Source organism: Malaclemys terrapin, chromosome 10, assembly GCF_027887155.1.
Source record: "Malaclemys terrapin pileata isolate rMalTer1 chromosome 10, rMalTer1.hap1, whole genome shotgun sequence".
In the NCBI taxonomy this organism is placed as follows: Eukaryota; Metazoa; Chordata; order Testudines; family Emydidae; genus Malaclemys; species Malaclemys terrapin.
Genome location: NC_071514.1, coordinates 74,636,381 through 74,654,753, shown reverse-complemented (window position 1 = coordinate 74,654,753; position 18,373 = coordinate 74,636,381). Strand labels below are relative to the sequence as shown.

The 18,373-nt window shown below is 44.2% G+C and overlaps 1 protein-coding gene across 1 annotated transcript in view; it reads left to right on the top strand.

The window, feature by feature from the left end:
- Nucleotides 1-18,373, top strand: part of PRKAR1B (protein kinase cAMP-dependent type I regulatory subunit beta) — a 127,119-nt gene that overhangs the window by 10,112 nt on the left and 98,634 nt on the right. The window contains exons 3-4 of the mRNA XM_054041070.1: nucleotides 7,534-7,704; nucleotides 13,482-13,573. Of these exons, the coding sequence (XP_053897045.1) occupies nucleotides 7,534-7,704; nucleotides 13,482-13,573 (263 nt within the window). The remainder of the gene's footprint in view (nucleotides 1-7,533; nucleotides 7,705-13,481; nucleotides 13,574-18,373) is intronic.

Below are 18,373 nucleotides of genomic sequence, written 5' to 3'. Positions count from 1 at the left end.
AGCCCGTAGCGCTCGGCTCTTAAACAGAGCCGAAGAGTCGGGGAGGAGCAGAGCCGCTGCGGCTGGAGGCTCTGCTCCTCCCCTGACTCTTCGGCTCTGTTTAAGAGCCGAGCTGCCCCAGCACTACCGGCTTCGGGCAGCCCCCGTGCCTCCGGACCCTGTGCCGCTGGAGCCCGGGAGGGGAAGTGCCCGGCCGGCGGCTGGGGTCCGGAGGCAAGGGGGCTGCCTGAAGCCCATAGCGCTCGGGCAGCTCGGCTCTTAAACAGAGCCGAAGAGTCAGGGGAGGAGCAGAGCAGCCGCGGGAGGGGAAGTGCCCGGCCGCATTTTCCCAGACATGTTCGGCTTTTTGGCAATTCCCCCCGGACGGGGGTTTGATTGCCGAAAAGCCGGTCATGTCCGGGAAAAACCGGACGTATGGTAACCCTAGAAGAACAAGTCTACTCAACCCTGACCCCATTTAAAGGCCCCTGGCACCTTTACTAATTACTCTTTTTTTACTGATCCATCTCCCATCTTTATGTCTTCTTCCATATGGCCTACTATTCATGAATCCTCAACCCAGCCTACTGTGGGCCAACACCCTCCTGCTTTAAATTCCTTCTTAGAATTCACTTAATCCAGAAACCCATTTAACCCCAGCTCCCTTCCCCCTACACCATGAAGTGATAGTGAATCAGAGAGAAACTAAACCAACCTGTGGAACTATTGAGATGTTTTTAAAGCAAATGGTGAAATTATCAACTTACTTTTCTTGCATCCTGTCCGCCACATACCTAGTGTCTATATGTGAGTGCTATATAAATAATACATGATAGTAATTTACTGTGTAATTTTGTTTCTAAAACATTCTGAAATGCCACAGGGACTTGGGGATGGAGATTATCTACAGAACATGAAAAAGAAATTTGTCTCTAAGCCTGATGAGTTTCCAGGAAGTAGTGTCACAGACTTAATGTGTCATTTTCTAGCCATAATTTTGTTTTTTTCTCTCCATTTATTAGTCTTTGCTTTTCAGCAGTATCATTTAATCAGTAAACGCAAGCAAACAAATTTAGGAACTGATTTTTCAGGATGCCAATTTGATTTGCAGAGTGTTATCAGATCAGAACCACATCTTTTTGGTACCTCCATCATTTACTAACGCACTGTAAATACATCGGAAGCATGTTGGGGGAGAACAGTGAGGTGTCGTGGAACATGGATAACTGAGGAGCGATACCACAAATAGGAGTTTTTGAGGCGCCCTCATGGTTTACCTCACAGAAATTATCATTTTTTTCTTCCTGTGCTCTAAGGGCCAATTTCTGCCACCCTTACACTAAATAAATCCTTATTCCTCAGATAGTCTCACTGAGTTCAATGGCGTTATTTGTGGATTTAGGCATTCCCCAGTATAAATGAGAATAACAGAATTTGGCTGTAAGTAAACAGCTGTGGATTTGGCATTGTACATCCTGTAATATTGGCAAAGTTGAAAACTTTCACGCAGAAGCATTGATGTTGCTGAAAGTGCAGCAAAATATCCTTGCAGTTCAGTCTGAAGTGATGTTTATCTATTAGAAGTGAAGCTGTTTTAGGTGATTTTTTCTTCACATACTAGATATATATACAGATGTATACTTGGCTTGGATTTTAAAAAGCAGAACCTTTGGCTACAGTTCTCTCTGTTTCGTAATATGAGTTTTTAAACATTGAAAATATCTTCTGTCTTTTGTAACGTAACCTTGCTACTTTATAGTGAAGTATATATAAGAAACTAGGGCAATGGTGGTGATGGAATGAGATTCTGCAAGGCATTGAAGTGGAAGACAAGTGTTAATGCGATACAAGAGGTAAGAGGAAGCCAGTGAAGGGATTCAAAGATGAACGGGATGTAGGCAGAGTCAAAGAAGAGAGTATCAGAGGGGTAGCCATGTTAGTCTGAATCTGTAAAAAGCAACAGAGGGTCCTGTGGCACCTTTAAGACTAACAGAAGTATTGGGAGCATAAGCTTTTGTGGGTAAGAACCTCACTTCTTCAGATGCAAGTAATGGAAATCTCCAGAGGCAGGTATAAATCAGTATGGAAGATTTCCATTACTTGCATCTGAAGAAGTGAGGTTCTTACCCACGAAAGCTTATGCTCCCAATACTTCTGTTAGTCTTAAAGGTGCCACAGGACCCTCTGTTGCTTTTCAAAGAAGAGAGGAATGTTTTGGCAATAGTATTTTGCTTAGATCATTGTATTGGTACAGCTGCACCTCTGCAACGCATCTGGTGAAGACGCTCTGCCGACGGGAGAGCTCTCTCTTGTTGGAATAATAAAACCACCTCCACAAGCGGCAGAAGCTATGTTGGCGGGAGATACTCTCCCACTGACATAGCGCTGTGCACACAGGCACTTGTGTCGGTGTAACTTATGTCACGCAGGGAGGTGGTTTATTCACACTCCTGAGCAACATAAATTCTGCCGACATAGGCTGTAGTGTAGACATAGCGTAAGAAATGGATAAGGACATTAGTGGTAGGGGATGGATATTAAAAGACAGATTTCAGAGATGCCATAGAAGAAGAAATGACAACATTTAACAGCCTGGATGTAGGTGGGGCAATGCTAAGGATTGGGTCAAAAAGCCCCACTAAAGTTACAAGCCCATATGATGGGGCAGATAGTGGAGTTGTCTGTGGTGATGATGACAGGATTGGATGGGAAAATAAGTTCATTTTTCTCCCTGTTGAGATGTAGATGGAGGGGGGACATCTGTGAGGAGCTGACAGAAAGGCAGTCAGAGACGTGAGGACTGCAGAGTCAGAGGAATGGGGTAGAGAACTCCAAAATTCCCATCAACTTCAATAGGCTTGGAATGAGTCCCATACTGAGGAGATCAATCCGCACTGCCAGCAAAGTGAATAGTTTGACCTAATAAGTCTTTTGCCGTTCTAATCTTTATAATTCCAGGTGGCAGTCTCTAGCAATAACTGAATGGTCATGAAAACTGAATTACTTTCTCCTTCCTAGCGGTGATCACTCCGGGTCAGTTCTGGGGGCAAAAATCAGGAAGATTGATCAGTCATTAACAGTGTTGTGCATTGTCTGTGGATAAATAGGACACAGACTTCAGGGCCATCAATTAGGAAACTTTCTTGAGGACTAAACTTGGAAAACGAGAAAATTGGATTTCAGTTGGAGAGCACTCTCTGTGGGTGGCAGTTTTAGAACGAAGTGAATAACTTGTGGGGAGCAAAGTGGAAATCACTTAATGAAACTTAATGGGCAGCGTTGCTTTTGAAAGTCTTTCTGGAATGTTATTGTAAAGCTATATACTGATTTGGACCTTGTCAAGTGTCATAGGTCTCTATGCTTTCACATTGTGAGTTTTCAGACATGAAAAGCAGGAGGAGGAACTACTGAAAATGAATATCTCCTTGAAAATGTACCAACTCAGAAAGAAGAGAGTCTGTGGGTCAGGAAACATACTCTTGAACTGAAGTATGAAAGGAAGGAACTAACTCAAACACTTGTTCAGCATTGTGACTAGTTGCAATGCTTTGGCTCATACCCTATGAAAACACTAATTGGAGAACTAAATGACCTATTATTTTGAGGTCAGCACACTAAATTCTTTTGTGTCATGCTCCAAAACCTCCCAGGACAAGTTCCTTAGCTACAGTCACACATACATTAGATAAACAGGCCACTGCAGACATTTACATTTTTATTTTTTTAAATTCTAGGCAAGGATGGCATTTCTTGTTCCCTTTCCAATTTTTGTTCCTAATCCTACATCCACCCAAGCTGCCAACTGCAGTACTCCAAGTTCACAGTCCAACTCCCTTTGAATTTGCTGGCAATATTATGGACTGCCTTGAATTTTATGATATTTGATCAGGCCCCAGATGATTTTGGTGGCAGTAGGATCACACTCCTTGTAGATGAAATGGTTTATATTATTGTAAGGCAGTGATGTGGATTTGTAACTTCTGGGTGTGTTGATGTGGTTCCACTATAGTCGTGACTTAACACATTTCAGGCCCAAGTCTCCTTTTGCTACCTCAGTGTAAGTTTGGAGTAATTCCACTGAAGTCAGTGCAGTTACTAGTGTAAAAGTCAAGAAAATAAAGCGCTTGCTATTGGATTTGATCCTATACTACCACCTGTTATACAGTGGTCTAGTGTGTATGCCTATTTTCTACATAGACTATCATTTTAAATTGGAAATGTGATTTCCCTGCTGTTGTGAATTCTCTGTGCCATTCCAATAGAGAGTGAGAGAGCCTGTTGTCATGCCAACAAAAGAATGGTGAGGTGTTTACTTGAAAGTGAGTTCTGTACAAGCATTCATAGCAAGCTATGTCTGATGATCAGTGTTTGAACTAACCTTAAGAGAGTCTGTTCTTCCTTCAAAATATTTGCTCTGTTTATGTAGTTTTACCCCAGGATATAAGGAAGATGGCTATTTGAGAGCAATACCCTGGACACAGTGTATGCTTTTGTTTTCAAAAAGCACTCTTGAGTTCAGTAATGGAAAGCATACCTAGACTACAAATAGCGGCACATGGAAAAGCCAACCAGTCAACTGTCTGCTGCTTATATAAAGAGAGTTTGTAGCGAAGAGACTTCTTTTTAAAATGAATCCTATGGTAACTCACTTTTATAATTATTTAATATTTTTTGTTTTATACTGTATTTGGGTTTAAGAGGAGTGTGAATTGTGATATTTTACCTCACTGAGCCTTTTACGAATTTGTACTGTACTAGGGGACATATTAGTTATTAATTCTTCACAAATGCCTATTATACAATATACAAAAAACAAGAAAAAGCATGTGTGTAATATTCAGACATTGCAAATAAATCATTTTCTGTAGTAATATATGTCATGTATGAAAAGAAAGTGTAAGTGCAAAGTAACATTATATAATTATTTACCTGACTATCTGGTTTTAATAGTGTACCTTTTATTGTACTTTCAGAATTAAAGTGTTTACTAGCAGAATATTGTCTTCTTAGAAGGAGTATGGATTTTTAGGTTTGCAATCAAGTGTCTGGAGAAACTGTATATAGTTTTGGCCACTCTGAACGAACAGAGTTTATTATACAACTGAAGAATTACATGAAGTTAAAAACGCAGTGTGGGTTATTAATATTTGAAATTCTTCAAAAATATATCAGTTTGATGTTGGTAAACAGGTATTAATTAAAATTAGAGATGCACAGAACTTTTGTATGTTCTTTAAGAATGTTTGCTTTGCTGTTACTGGATACTTCTACTCAATAAGACAGTGCATCCAGATCCTTACTGTGTGTGTTGTGGGGAGGAATCTGGTGAGAATGTTCTGTATGATTAATTGTTCTGAGAGTGTATGAAAATCTAGTCTAGCCGTCCTCTAACCGCATGATTTATAGTTTGAGATAGAATTGAAGAAATGTTCATAGCTTGAAGCTCTATTTTGCAAGTTGGTGAATACGCCCATAAAATCAGTTTGTTCTGTGCCTGTACAGCACCAAGCACAATGGGTCTTGCAGTAGTGCCTAGGATTCCAAATAATAAAGGGAGCTCGTCTCCCACAGGAGCACACTCGGCATGCTGCAGAATCAAGCCTTTCGTCAGCCCAGAAGTTGTATTTCTCTGTTGGTCTCCAGAAAAGTTCAGTAATCTAGATCTTAAAAATTATCTTTGACCAAAACAGGGATGTGCTGGGAGCTGTCATTTTGAATTATGCAGCTTGAGAAATACTAATTTGTGCCTTAACCCAGCCACCAGCAATATAATCAGTGTTGATGTAAAAAGTACTTTTGGATTAAGAAAGGACACAGTATCAGTGAGAGTGGGGAAAGTGACTAGCACAAGACCAGAAATGATAAGCAGCATAGCTGGATTTGTCAGACATTCATAAACATCGATGGCAAACCATGTATTAATCATCTGTTTTTCTTACAAGCTTTAAAGTTGTGGACATGTGCCAGTAAAACAGGACACATTTTATGTAGCACACTCTTTTCTGGTGTCATACCTGATGAGCTAACCGTAACTCATTTCCTGTGTCAACAAAACCAACTGGTTAAGATGGTAATTAACCACATGTCTATCACTGGTACCCTCATCCTTCCTCCTCCACTCCCTCCATGTGTTGCACACAAATTGATAAGAATTTCCAAGACAGGGGCTGTTTTTCGGTATCACCATCCAGCACAATGGGGCACTAATCTTACTGGGGACTTTGAGTGCTACTGTGAAAGTAGTTTTGTTAAATTAAATTCTGGGGAAGTTAAACAAATTCAGTGGATCGTGATACATTTTGATAAACATCATTGACTGCCACACACATTTGTAACTCCCAGGATTTCTCCCCCATACTGTTTCTCTCCCCTGTTAGTCCCTCTTCAGGGATTCCCCATCGTTTTCTATATTGTTTTCCAGGAGTGGCAATTTGGAACACAGCCTTTCTTTTGGCCAGCTGGCGCTAAACCAGCCATCAATTTTCATTGTACTCCAGGGACTGACTCAGATCTCATTTATTCAGTTTTTACATGGATGTAACTCCATTGACTTCAGGGGAGTTGCTTACACTGTCATAAATCAGGAGTGAGATTAGAATTGGTCCCCAGCAGTGGAGATTCCAGAATATGCAACCTCTTGAAAAAGGTCAGCCAGCATTTTTGCTGTGTTCTGGTGAGAGAGAGTCAGGTCTAGCAGTATGGCACTTTATTATGCATTATGCAGCATAATAGAGTCCTTGATGGGTTAGGTGGCCCAGTGGTTAGCAAACCCAGTGCCATCTCCTGGTACCACCCCTTCCCAGAGGCCACGCCCCCCACACTACATTCCCCCCCGCTCGGTGGCTCGCTCTCCCCCACCCTCACTTAGTTTCACTGGGCTGGGGTAGGGGGTTGAGGTGCGGGAGGGGGGTGAGGACTATAACTGGGAGTGCAGGCTCCAGGGTGGGGCCAGAAATGAGGGGTTCAGGGTGCAGGAGGGGGCTCTGGGCTGGGGCAGGGAGCTGGGGTGAAGGAGGGGGTGAGGACTCTGGCTGGGGGTGCATGCTCTGGGGTGGGGGTAGGGATGAGGGATTTGGAGTGCGGGAGGAGGCTGCAGGTTAAGGCAGGGGGTTAGGGTGTGGGAGGGGATGAGGGCTCTGGGCTGGGGGTGATGGCTCTGCGGTGGGGCCAGGCATGAGGGGTTTGGGGTGCAGGAAGGGGCTCCAGGCTGGGGAGTGGGGCCGAGGGATTTGGAGTGCGGGAGGGGGCTGCGGGTTGAGGCAGGGGGTTGGAATGGGGCCAGGGATGAGGGGTTTGGGGTGCAGGAAGGTGCTCCGGGTTTTGGGGGGGAGCTCAGGGCTGGGGCAGGAGGTTGGGGCTTGGTGTTGGGGCGTGGGATTACCTCGGGCAGCTCCTGATCAGCGATGCAGCATGCTGCCTGTCCTGGCACCACACTGTGCACGCCCTGGAAGCAGCCAGCAGGTCCGGGTCCTAGGCAGGGGGGCCAGGACCCAGGAGGCACAGCCCCCCCAGCTCCCATTGGAAAATAAATCTCTGTCTTCTTTTCGCTTACAGGAAGAATGCAAACAAATATTGGCTCGGCAGAAATCTAATTCTCAGTCAGATTCTCATGATGATGAGATTTCTCCTCCTCCTCCAAACCCGGTGGTGAAAGCTCGACGCAGAAGGGGAGGTGTCAGTGCTGAGGTGTACACTGAGGAAGATGCTGTTTCTTATGTTAGAAAGGTAACGTGTTTGTAACATAGACTTCAGAATCAAATAGTTGCTATCAAGTGATCTGTTTACATTTTACTCTGTAAAACATCATTTGCAATGGTTGGGTCATTTTATATTGCCACTGTTTCTGAAGAAATGCCAAGCACAAATTAAGAATAAACAAAGCAAGAACTAGAAGTTTACAGTCTGTGGAAGCCCAGGACTCTACTTCATGGAGCTCTTTCAACCAAATCAATTTATGTTTATAAAATTGAATGTGTTTAATCTTTGGCTGGTGGTCCCAAGAGCATGGACTTTTGCTCATCTTGCCATTAACAGACATAGGCTTTAGCCCCATCATAATCTTAAATTCCCCTCCAGCCATTATTTCAGAGTGCCATGAGATGTGCATGGCAATTTGTAGGCTAATCTAAGACAAGGAGATCAGTCCCTGCAGAGCTTTCATGAAAAAGCAGATAAGATTTACCACACCAGTGCTCCTGTTTGGGTCAGTTTGCTGTGGAAATTCCCAATGGAAGCACCTGAGGGTATAAATAGTGCTTAACCTAGTCAGATATGGTGGTTCAGTTCTGTGATCTGTAATCAAGCAAGACTCCTATTGGGCAGAATTTGACTCATATGAGCTTTCCCCAATGCTTTAAACTGAGGATGTATCTCAACGTGCACTATTCAGAAGTTATCAGCCCCCTCTGACATTTCCTTCAGAAATGTTAAGGTCATTTCTACAGAGACAAGGTGGGTGAGGTAATATGTTTTATTGGACCAAGTTCTGTTGGTGGAGCAGATAAGCTTTCAAGCTTCACAGAACTCTTCCTCAGGACTGGAAAAGGTAGCCATAGTGTGACAGCTAAGTACATGGCGGGACAGATTGTTAAGCATAAGGAGTTTGCACATGTTATAGGAGACCACGTAAAATGAAGTGGGCACTTAAACACATTTGCAGTCCTATGGCAAAGGAGGTGTGGTAGGCAGAAGAGTGCATTACAAATTGTTGGCATGGGCCATAAAACTTGCGTCTCTGTTAAATCCATGGTTTTTAGTTCCCAGGCTCATCTTTTGAAGGTGTTGTGCAGATTATTTCTGAGCATGTAGGTCAACTCTTACATCACTGGCATGGATTTATTTTTATTTTCATTAGATGAGGTCTTTCATTATTTAATTAGACTTCCCACATTCATCTTCAGGTATTTCTAATTTTATATTAGAGATTCATAAAGTATTAAACTTGGCTTTGAAGAAGCTTTGCATATCTTAGATGAATCAATAAGTGACACCAGAAATACTGGACATTATGGGCCAGATTTTCAAGCGCTCAGTCCCCACAGTTGGGCTCAGGTGTACAAAACAGCTCTGCACCCACCATTTCCTATTGTAACATTTATTGACAAATTTTAAGAATAACTGAGCATCCAGTGTGTAGAAGATCTGGCCCTAATTGTGGATTCTGAGCTCTCTAAAAACCATTGGCCTATAATACATAGTACGGTAGTATTTTTAATTAGAAATATTAACTTGTTAAAAATCAACATGAATATTTGTTGTCCTGCAAGGGATCCACATAGGCTGCCTGGCTCCCTTTCCAGGATTGGCCCATGAATGCCAATTTACACATGTGCAACTGTTTCAATAATTTCATTGCTTTTGGGTGTCAACATTATTGTAGGCATCTGGTGTCAATGGGTGGAAAGATTTTTTTTCTTCACTAGCAAATGTTGGCTAACAGTTACCTCCAGCAACAGCTGTTGCTCCAATGTCTGAAGTAGCTCTCCCACCAAAAAGAGTTTATTTTATAGGAACACATTTTGTCAACCATTACTTTTGGGTAGAGTATTTTTTTCTGTTCGTGATTGTGCATGCCTTTGTCATCCTTTTATGGTATGAGCTCACTGACTGCTATTGCATCTTCCCTCACAAGAAACAGACACCTGGGAGAGCTTTCAGCCTAAAGCCAATTAGAGAAGAGTATTCTCCCAGCATTTAAGTCAAATAATGCTGGCAACTATCCAGCACATTTTATCCAGTACATTTTAAAAAACGCTATAGTTAAACTGTTAATGCATGGCACTGTTTAAAAAGCATTTACATGATATTTTAAAAGGCACTTTCAACTACTTAGTATTTTCTCTCCACAGTTCTTAATATCTCCTTTAGAAACTTTAACCCCTCCCCCACACATTTATCTCTGCTCATTACGGGCCCAATCCAACTCTTCTGAAGATCAGTGGAAGTGTTCCTCCATATTCCTTTGGATTGTTTTCTTATGTTCCTAACTGAACCTGAAATTAACACAACTTTGTTTGTTTCCTTCTATCAACAATGATGTCAGGACAGGCTCGCAGTGAGTCTTGATAGGCAGTTGCTGCAAAGCTCGAAGTACAGTACAGATTATTTACTGTGTTCTGCATAGAGACGATATGAAATTAATTTCTTAGAAGCAGACTGTGTTTAAATAATATTCTAGGGGGATATTTGTAATGCTAAGGAATAAAGAACTAGGAGGTTGTGTTGGAATACTTTCTTCAGTGTCATCAGCACATGAATCTACTCAGGATGTTGCAGAAGTATGGGTGACAGAGCCACCTACAATGCAGATATGAAAGGAGAAAATGACATATGGAACATCCAGGATGTTTCCAGCCTCTCTAGAATCATGCAGCAAGAGACCAGGACTAGAACTCACACCAGTGTTTCTCTGGCAGGGTAGGACACTAACAATAAGCTCTGAGCTTTTCTCATAGTGAGCTAGCTTGCGTCTAACTCTTATTTTGATATTAGGAATTCTGACTCTCTACTCAAGTGAAGGTGAAATGTTGCCCTCTGGTAAGTATATGTGCTTCCATTGACTTCTCTACACCTTTGACTAGAGGAAATCAATGGGAGCTGAAACAACGAGGAGTCCTTGTGGCACCTTAGAGACTAACAAATTTATTTGGGTATAAGCGTTCGTGGGCTAAAACCCACCTCATCAGATGCATGGAGTGAAAAATACAGTAAGCAGTGTATATATCACAACACAGGAAAAGATGTTGGTGAAGGTAGAATTCAGTCTTTGAGCCTTTACCAAGGTGGCTGTCACATTATTCTGTACCAGATATGTACTGGCTACAGAGCTTGCTTATACAGACCAGATGTGTTCATCAGAAGATCCTTTAATGCTCTGCCAGCTATGGCAGAAGTTTGTTTAAATAAGGTATTTTACACATAGTGCCACCTAGTGACTAAACCATATACTATAGAAGGGGTCGGCAACCTTTCAGAAGCGGTGTGCCGAGTCTTCATTTATTCACTCTAATTTAAGGTTTCGCGTGTCAGTAATACATTTTAATGTTTTTAGAAAGTCTCTTTCTATAAGTCTATAATATATAATAAACTATTGTTGTATGTAAAGTAAATAAGGTTTTTAAAATGTTTAAGAAGCTTCATTTAAAATTAAATTAAAATGCAGAGCCCCCCGGACCGGTGGCCAGGACCTGGGCAGTGTGAGTGCCACTGAAAATCAGCTTGCGTGCCGCCTTCGGCCCGCGTGCCATAGGTTGCCTACCCCTGTACTATAGTTTAGCATACCATTATAGCAGGCTCTCAAACTTTTTTACTGGTGACCCCTTTCACTTAGCAAATCTCTGAGTGTGACCCCCCCCTTATAAATTAAAAACTCTTTTTTATATATTTAACACCATTATAAATGCTGGAGGCAAAGTGGGGTTTGGGGTGGAGGCTGACAGCTTGCGACCCCCTGTGTAATAACCTTGTGACCCCCTGAGGGGTCCCGACCCCCAGTTTGAGAATCTCTGCATTATAGACAATGGCACTTTTCCTTAAAATAATTCTAGGGTTGTTCTTTGTTCGACACCGCAAGAGGGTTGTCATGCATCATTCCTCCCACTGGAAATAGCCTTCCTCTGTCTGGGTTGGCAATATGGCTCTCTGGCCTAATCAAGATCCCTTCCCTGCCAGATTAATAAGGGAAGGGACGAACAGCTGAAAACAACCCTTTCTCCCACTGGGAAAATGGCTTACTTCTGCCTAAATTAAAGAGGGGTTAGGGAAAAAACAACAATAAAAGCCCCCAGCCCAAGGCCTGCTCTTCACTCTTGTCTCTTGGGATTTTTCCCCACACAGTTTGAAAGGGATAACAAAAAGAAGTTGTTCAGTCTTTTTAGGCTTCCTCTCACTCACAGCCTCTGTGGGGTCAAAGAGATTCTAAACTAAGCAAAATAAAGCTCATCCCGTTTGAGTGGAGGAAGGACCGTACAGAAGCATATCTCCCGTCCTCACTTATTTCTTCCCCTGTACTCCCTTAAGGGCCCTTTTACATGGAATGAGAGGAAGACTTCCCATCTTCTCACCTGTCTCCACCCCTCCTGAGTGTCTGTGGCTCCTCCTATGGCAAATTGTTAACCCTTTCCCTGCTAGATCAGGATAATGTCTGTCTGTCACAGACACATCCTAAAATACTGTCAGATGCTTTACTTTTCAGACTATAGACTTCATTGGTGATATGAAGGCCAGCTCTTTGTTCTGTGGGATTTCTGCAAAAATGTAGATTGCTCTTCCTTTTGATTATACTCCAGAACTCAAAATATTTTCCTTTTGCTTAATTAACTTATTTTCTTTAATTAATTTTTTGGTGGGAGATTGGAGACGCTTCCGACATAGGAATGTGTACAGTAACTGAAATAATGCAGGAGTTCTGTTTGTTTCATAAGATTGTGTCAATTGCCAGAATATTTTTTCAACATTATTCATCCTGGAACATCTTTAAGACAAGGGGAGCAGTAAAGCATTGCCATATATTCCTGTCTCTGACTTGTCTTTCCATTACACCCAGCCTGGTCCTGTCCCTGCATATGATGTCCCGCATCTAGTCAGTGGTTAGCCCGTAGGTCGGACTGACCTTGGTTGCACTTACATTATTTTCTCTGGCACCCTATCATCTGTTTGATACGGTGTCTCCGCCATTGTAATCTTTTTGATTGCAGCCAATCCCAAACCCTGGTTTCACATCCTACTCTCCCTCTAACTTCTTCATTTGTCTTACAATCATTCCATGTTACATCTGCCATCTTCTGAATATCTCTACTGCCTCCAGCCTTCTGATGTCTGCTTCCTTTAATGCAGCTGTTTCCAGACCATACAGTAATACTGTTAATACACTGGTTTGGTGTTATGGACTGATAAAGAAAAAATTTTCACAATAAAAAATGAATAGGTCACATGTTTGTATTTTGTAAGGCAGAGAAACATCACTCACGTTTTATGTTTAGAGGTAGATTGCTTCTGATGTTGCTTTGGGGAGAGGAAGTGTATGGAAAGTGTTTTCCTCAGTCTATTAAAAAAATACATGAAATATGAAAGAAGTCTGCGTAGCTACTGTCAGTTCCTGCTGAATTTTTGCCCTGTACTGTATAAGGATATTTTATGAGGTGAGGAGTTGCAAGAGGAGGAGAGACTACCATACATATCTGTTCACATTGTTATATTAGTAACATTAATTCTTGTACCCAGGCTGTCGAAATTGGAATGTATTGCTTTCTTGGTGGTTTTATATTAAATTATAAATCTGACTCAGCAATGTGAAACAAGCTGCATCCATCATATTGACAAGTATCAGGGGGTAGCCATGTTCATCTGTATCCACAAAAACCACAAGGAGTCCGGTGGCACCTTAAAGACTAACAGATTTATTTGGGCATAAGCTTTATTAAGTAATGCAGTCTTTTAGACATCAAGATATATAATGAAACAAATCCACAACTGTAACTTTGTGTGTTTCTTTTCCCCCACAGGTTATTCCAAAGGACTATAAAACAATGACTGCTCTGGCAAAAGCCATCTCCAAGAATGTGCTCTTTGCTCACCTTGATGACAATGAGAGAAGGTATGAGGAGGTGTTCTGATTATCTCAGCTTTTTGAATTAGTGGAATACATTACTTGAACTAAAGACAAATCCTCCATAAAACTTAACGCATATGCTATTGCAGCCTAGAAAGCTTTATGGGACTTAGAGCCTCTCCCATGGGGTACTGGTGGATTTGGATTGTGGCCAGAGTCTACCCAGCCCTTATGCAGGGACATAGAGGGGGTGAGTAAGGAGGGGATGGCCAGTGGAGCTTCTCTCCCTTCCATGAGCCGTGTAAGATCCATTCGGAATAGCAGTTCCTGAATTCAGGGGTGTGCAGGGATTGCTTTGTTCCTACCTTCTGGGAGAACGTGGCAGCCTGGAGGGGCAGGGAGCATAGGAAGGAGTGAAGCCATGGACAGGTGCTGGCCAGGTATACAGGGCAGTGTGTGTGTGTGTGTAATGCTGAATCACAAAGCAGCTGCAGAGCCTCTCCCCAAAGGGTCCTTCAGGCTCCAAGCCCCTTCTATGGTTTTGCCAAAAAGTGGAGAACTGGATCCCCTTTTCCACACTCTGCCTTTTCCTCACCTTCCCAGGCAGGGAAGCCGTACAGATCATGTGTGCCGAGGGTGCACAGCTCTCTCAAATTCAGTGAGCACTCCCTTCTCCTTTCAGAGCAGACCTGCTCCTGTTTCCAAGGATTCTTAGGATTTGCCCCTCAGTGGGATTTCTTACTCTGTTTTCATTCTAATTCATATTGTTTATCAGTAAGGCTAAGACTTTGGCATGATTATTTTTAGTAAAAGTCATGGACAGGTCACAAGCAATAAACAAACATTCACGGAAGCTGTGACCTATCTGTGACTTTTGCTGCTGCGGCTCCATGGTTTCTCACCACGGTGGTGGCTGGGAGCTATGGGGTCCCCCCTCCACCCACAGTGGCTGGGAGCTGCAGGGATATTTCCCAAAGAGAAAATGGGGCACCCCAACCACTCGCCCGAGGTGTCCCCCTTGCCTCCCACCACCCCACATGGCTGTCGCCCATCGCTGGAACCCTGAGGAGGGCCCCCTCAGGAGTCTGTCACCTTTCGCTGGAACCTTGCAGGGGGGCCCCCTGTTGCTGCTGTCGCCTGTCACTGGGACCCTGCCAGGACCCCGCTAGCTGCCAGCTCCAGAGTCCCGCAGCCCCTGGGGCTGAAGCAGAGAATGTCAAGGGGGTCTCTGGAAGTCACAGGTCTCTGGAAGTCACAGGTTCCGTGGGGCTCCATGCCACAATCAAGCCCCGTAGCGTGTACGACAAGCTCTCATCCACATCCAAAGAGATGGAAGTCTCAAAAGGACGGATACATTCTGCTTTTTTCAGACAAGGCTGCTGTCTGCAGTTGGTTGGTCTTTGAATCTTAATGAATTTCCTCTTGACATCATACCTCGTTGCTCTAGTCCGGTCTCATGCTGTCAAGTGCTGAGACGTCAGCAAACCGGGATACACTACCGTCATTGCTGCCACTCTGCGTCTTACTGATGCAAGCATGTAGCTAAGCAAAAGCAAGAGTGTATGACTTGTATTTTGTCCTCTTCAGAAATATCTATGTTCCTGAATGACTGGCGATCTTGGGGATAATATTTCCTCTCCTACGCAGCAGTGGGTTTTTTCTGCAATCAGCGTCTCATCCTGCGGTGTCTGTGATCACTGGATCATTATTTTATTGTCATCCCTCTTCCAGAATTGGGTGCTAGATAACCGTTGTCACCCACAAAACAAACCAACCAACAAATACAGTGTAGAGCTGTTGGTCTCTTGCACTTTTCCTTCTTGTCAGAATCAATTCTGCAAGAGAACTTTGTTTTTATCTGCTTCATGGCTGAGTAGTCGAGGAGACCTGTGGATTATTCATTGGTCAGAAGCTGTGGAGGTTTGATGTAAGACCCCAATTCAGCATGGTAGTGCAATGTACATTTTCCCATTTCTCATGTATACTTTGACTTCTATGGGACTACTGACATGCTTAAAATTAGGCATGTACCTTGCTGAACTGGGGCCTAAGATAGCATCATTCATGACATCATTGTGGAGAATCTATAATAGCATCCTTTCCCAAATATGGTGCTATGAGTAACAGGGATCTACCTCACCCCCATACACTAAGTAATGTAATGGTATACAGAAAAGGGCTACAAGCAGCAGATAAAATGCAACTGCATTGGTATTTAACAGTGCTCAGTTTAAAATCCAGGTGTTGGTTTCCCAGCAGTGCTATTGGTGAAATGTTATGACTTATCTAGACAGCCTACAACAGGGGTGGGCAAACAACAGCCCGCGGGCTGGCTCTGGCCCGTCAGGGCTTTGGATCTGGCCTGTGGGATTGTCAGCCCCGCTCCCAGAAGTGCCCAGCACCAAGTCCCTGCGGCCCAGGGCGGGAGGAAGAGGGGAAGGGCTCCGCGCACTGCCCTCGCCTGCAGGCACCGCCCCCCGCAGCTCCCATTGGCTGGGAACAGAGAACCGCGGCCAATGGGAGCTTCGGAGGAGGTACCCGCAGGCGAGGGCAGCGCATGGAGCCCTCTGCCGCCCCCTCTCCCAGGGGCTGCAGGGACGTGGTGCTGGCTGCTTCCGGGAGCAGCGCGGGGCCAGGGCAGCCAGGGAGCCTGCCTTAGCCCTGCTGCATGCTGCTGCCACCCCAGAGCTGCTCAAGGTAAGCGGCGCTGGGCCGGAGCCCCCTGCCGCACCCTGCACCCCTCTTGCACCCCAGCACCCTACCCTGAGCCCTCTGCCGCACCCTGCACCCCTCCTGCACCCTAACCCCCTGCCCTGAGCCCCCTGCCGCACCCCGAACCTTTTCTGCACCCTAACCCCCTGCCCTGAGCCCTCTGCTGCACCCCACACTCCTCCTGCACCCCAACCCCCTGCTCTGAGCCCCCTCCTGCACCCCACACAGCTCCATCACCCCAACCCCTTGCCCTGAGCCCCTTCCTGCACCCCACGCCCCCTCCCACATCCCACACTCCCTCCCACACCCCAAGCCCCTGTCCCAACCCTACATTCATGGCCCTGCATGCAATTTCCCCACTCAGATGTGGCCCTCGGGCCAAAAAGTTTGCCCACCCCTGGCCTACAAGCTTAAAATGACTAAGAGCTTGGTCCTGTGTCATTGGAGTGAATGGGAGAAGGATTTCACCCCTAAGTGAGCTGCTGGTCTCACTTGGCACAGGAGGACTACCTCAGCATAGAGGCTATAGCAGGATTAGAGGAAAACAAATATTAGCTTTAAGCCATGTGTGCACATGCACTCATACACACTCATATTGTGCTACCTGCACATCATCCTTAGCCAATGATCTGGCCTATTAAACACACAGCACGACCCCACATACACTTACTCTGATGTCCCAGAGACCCATTACTGACTTCTTGTTAAATTGGCAAGAAAATTAACAAACAGTAAAACCTAAAGGTAAAGCAATGACAGTGCTTCACAAAACACACTCACTACACCGTGACAAGTGTTGTCTAGTTTTAATTATTTATCAGAATATTGCATAATGAACTAGCAAATGCACTGGAGTACATTTTTATAAGAATAATGAAGTCTTAGTAATGTGCAAACTCATCACAGGCTAACATCTTAAATCTTTGCTGAGACCGTTTTTGTGTGTGTGAATTATAAATGAAATAGATTAGTGAGTTGCTACAGACACATGGAGATTAAAATGAGAAAAAGGTTCCTTCCACCGTTAACAGATGATCTTTAGTTGCTGTCCTGTCACTCCCATGTTAAAATATTTGTTGAAATTTCTGTTGATTAATGGATTTCAAGGGAATTATGACTGTTATAAACTTTATTCACTACTGTATAAGATCATAGTTTATTAAAATACTGGTTGCAGTCCAGCTGGAATGCTTCATAGATGTCGAAGAAACTTAATACAGCACCGTTCAGGAGCAAGGTATTTAAGCAACAGGACACCACAGCTATGCTGTTTTCATTACACACCCTGTAGTTTCATTGCATTTGTAACTTTACTCTTCGTTAAAAACAAATAAATAGAGGGCAGATTTTGCTTGGCCAGTATACAGACATGCAGTGAACAGGGTGGTGTGAGCAGGGCTGGTGCAATCCATTAGGTGGCCTACGCGGTCGCCTAGGGCACTACAATTTGTGGGGCTACGACTGTGGCAGTATTTCGGCGGCGGGACCTTCCACCGCCTCTGTGGGGGGCAGCATTTCGGGGTGGGACCTTCCGCCGCCTAGGGCGGCAGAAAAGCTGGCGGCGCTCCTGGGTGTGAGGAACCTTTCTCTCCCTTGATGGTCCATGTAGAACCCAGGAAGAATTGTTATTATTTATATTACTGTAGTGCCTAGAAGCCCAAGCCACGACTGTGGGCCCCATTGTGCTAGACATCACATGGACACATAGTGAGAGACTTTCCCTGCCCCAAAGAGATTACTGTGCAATCAGACAAGACCATCAAAGGGTGGGAGGGGAAAGAAAAGCATAGGGAGGTGAAGCGACTTGCACAAAGTGACACAGCAGGTCAGTGGCCAAGCCAGGAATGGAAGCCAGGTCTTACAATTGCCCATTGAGTGCTTTATCCAGTACACAACACTGCTTCCTCAGAATTGCAGGTCATTCGCTCAGGGAAGTGCAGGGTTTGATCCTGTTCTACTCCTTTGGGATTAATAGTGCATCAAAGAGGGTGGGGAAAGGCAGGACCATAGCCCTGACCCATCTGCATTAGCTTGAAGAGTATAACTGGTAATTAGGAGGAGCAGGCTGCGTCTCTAAAGGCATATAGTAATGGGTGTTCTCTCCCTACATCCGGAGAATTTTGGGAGACAGTC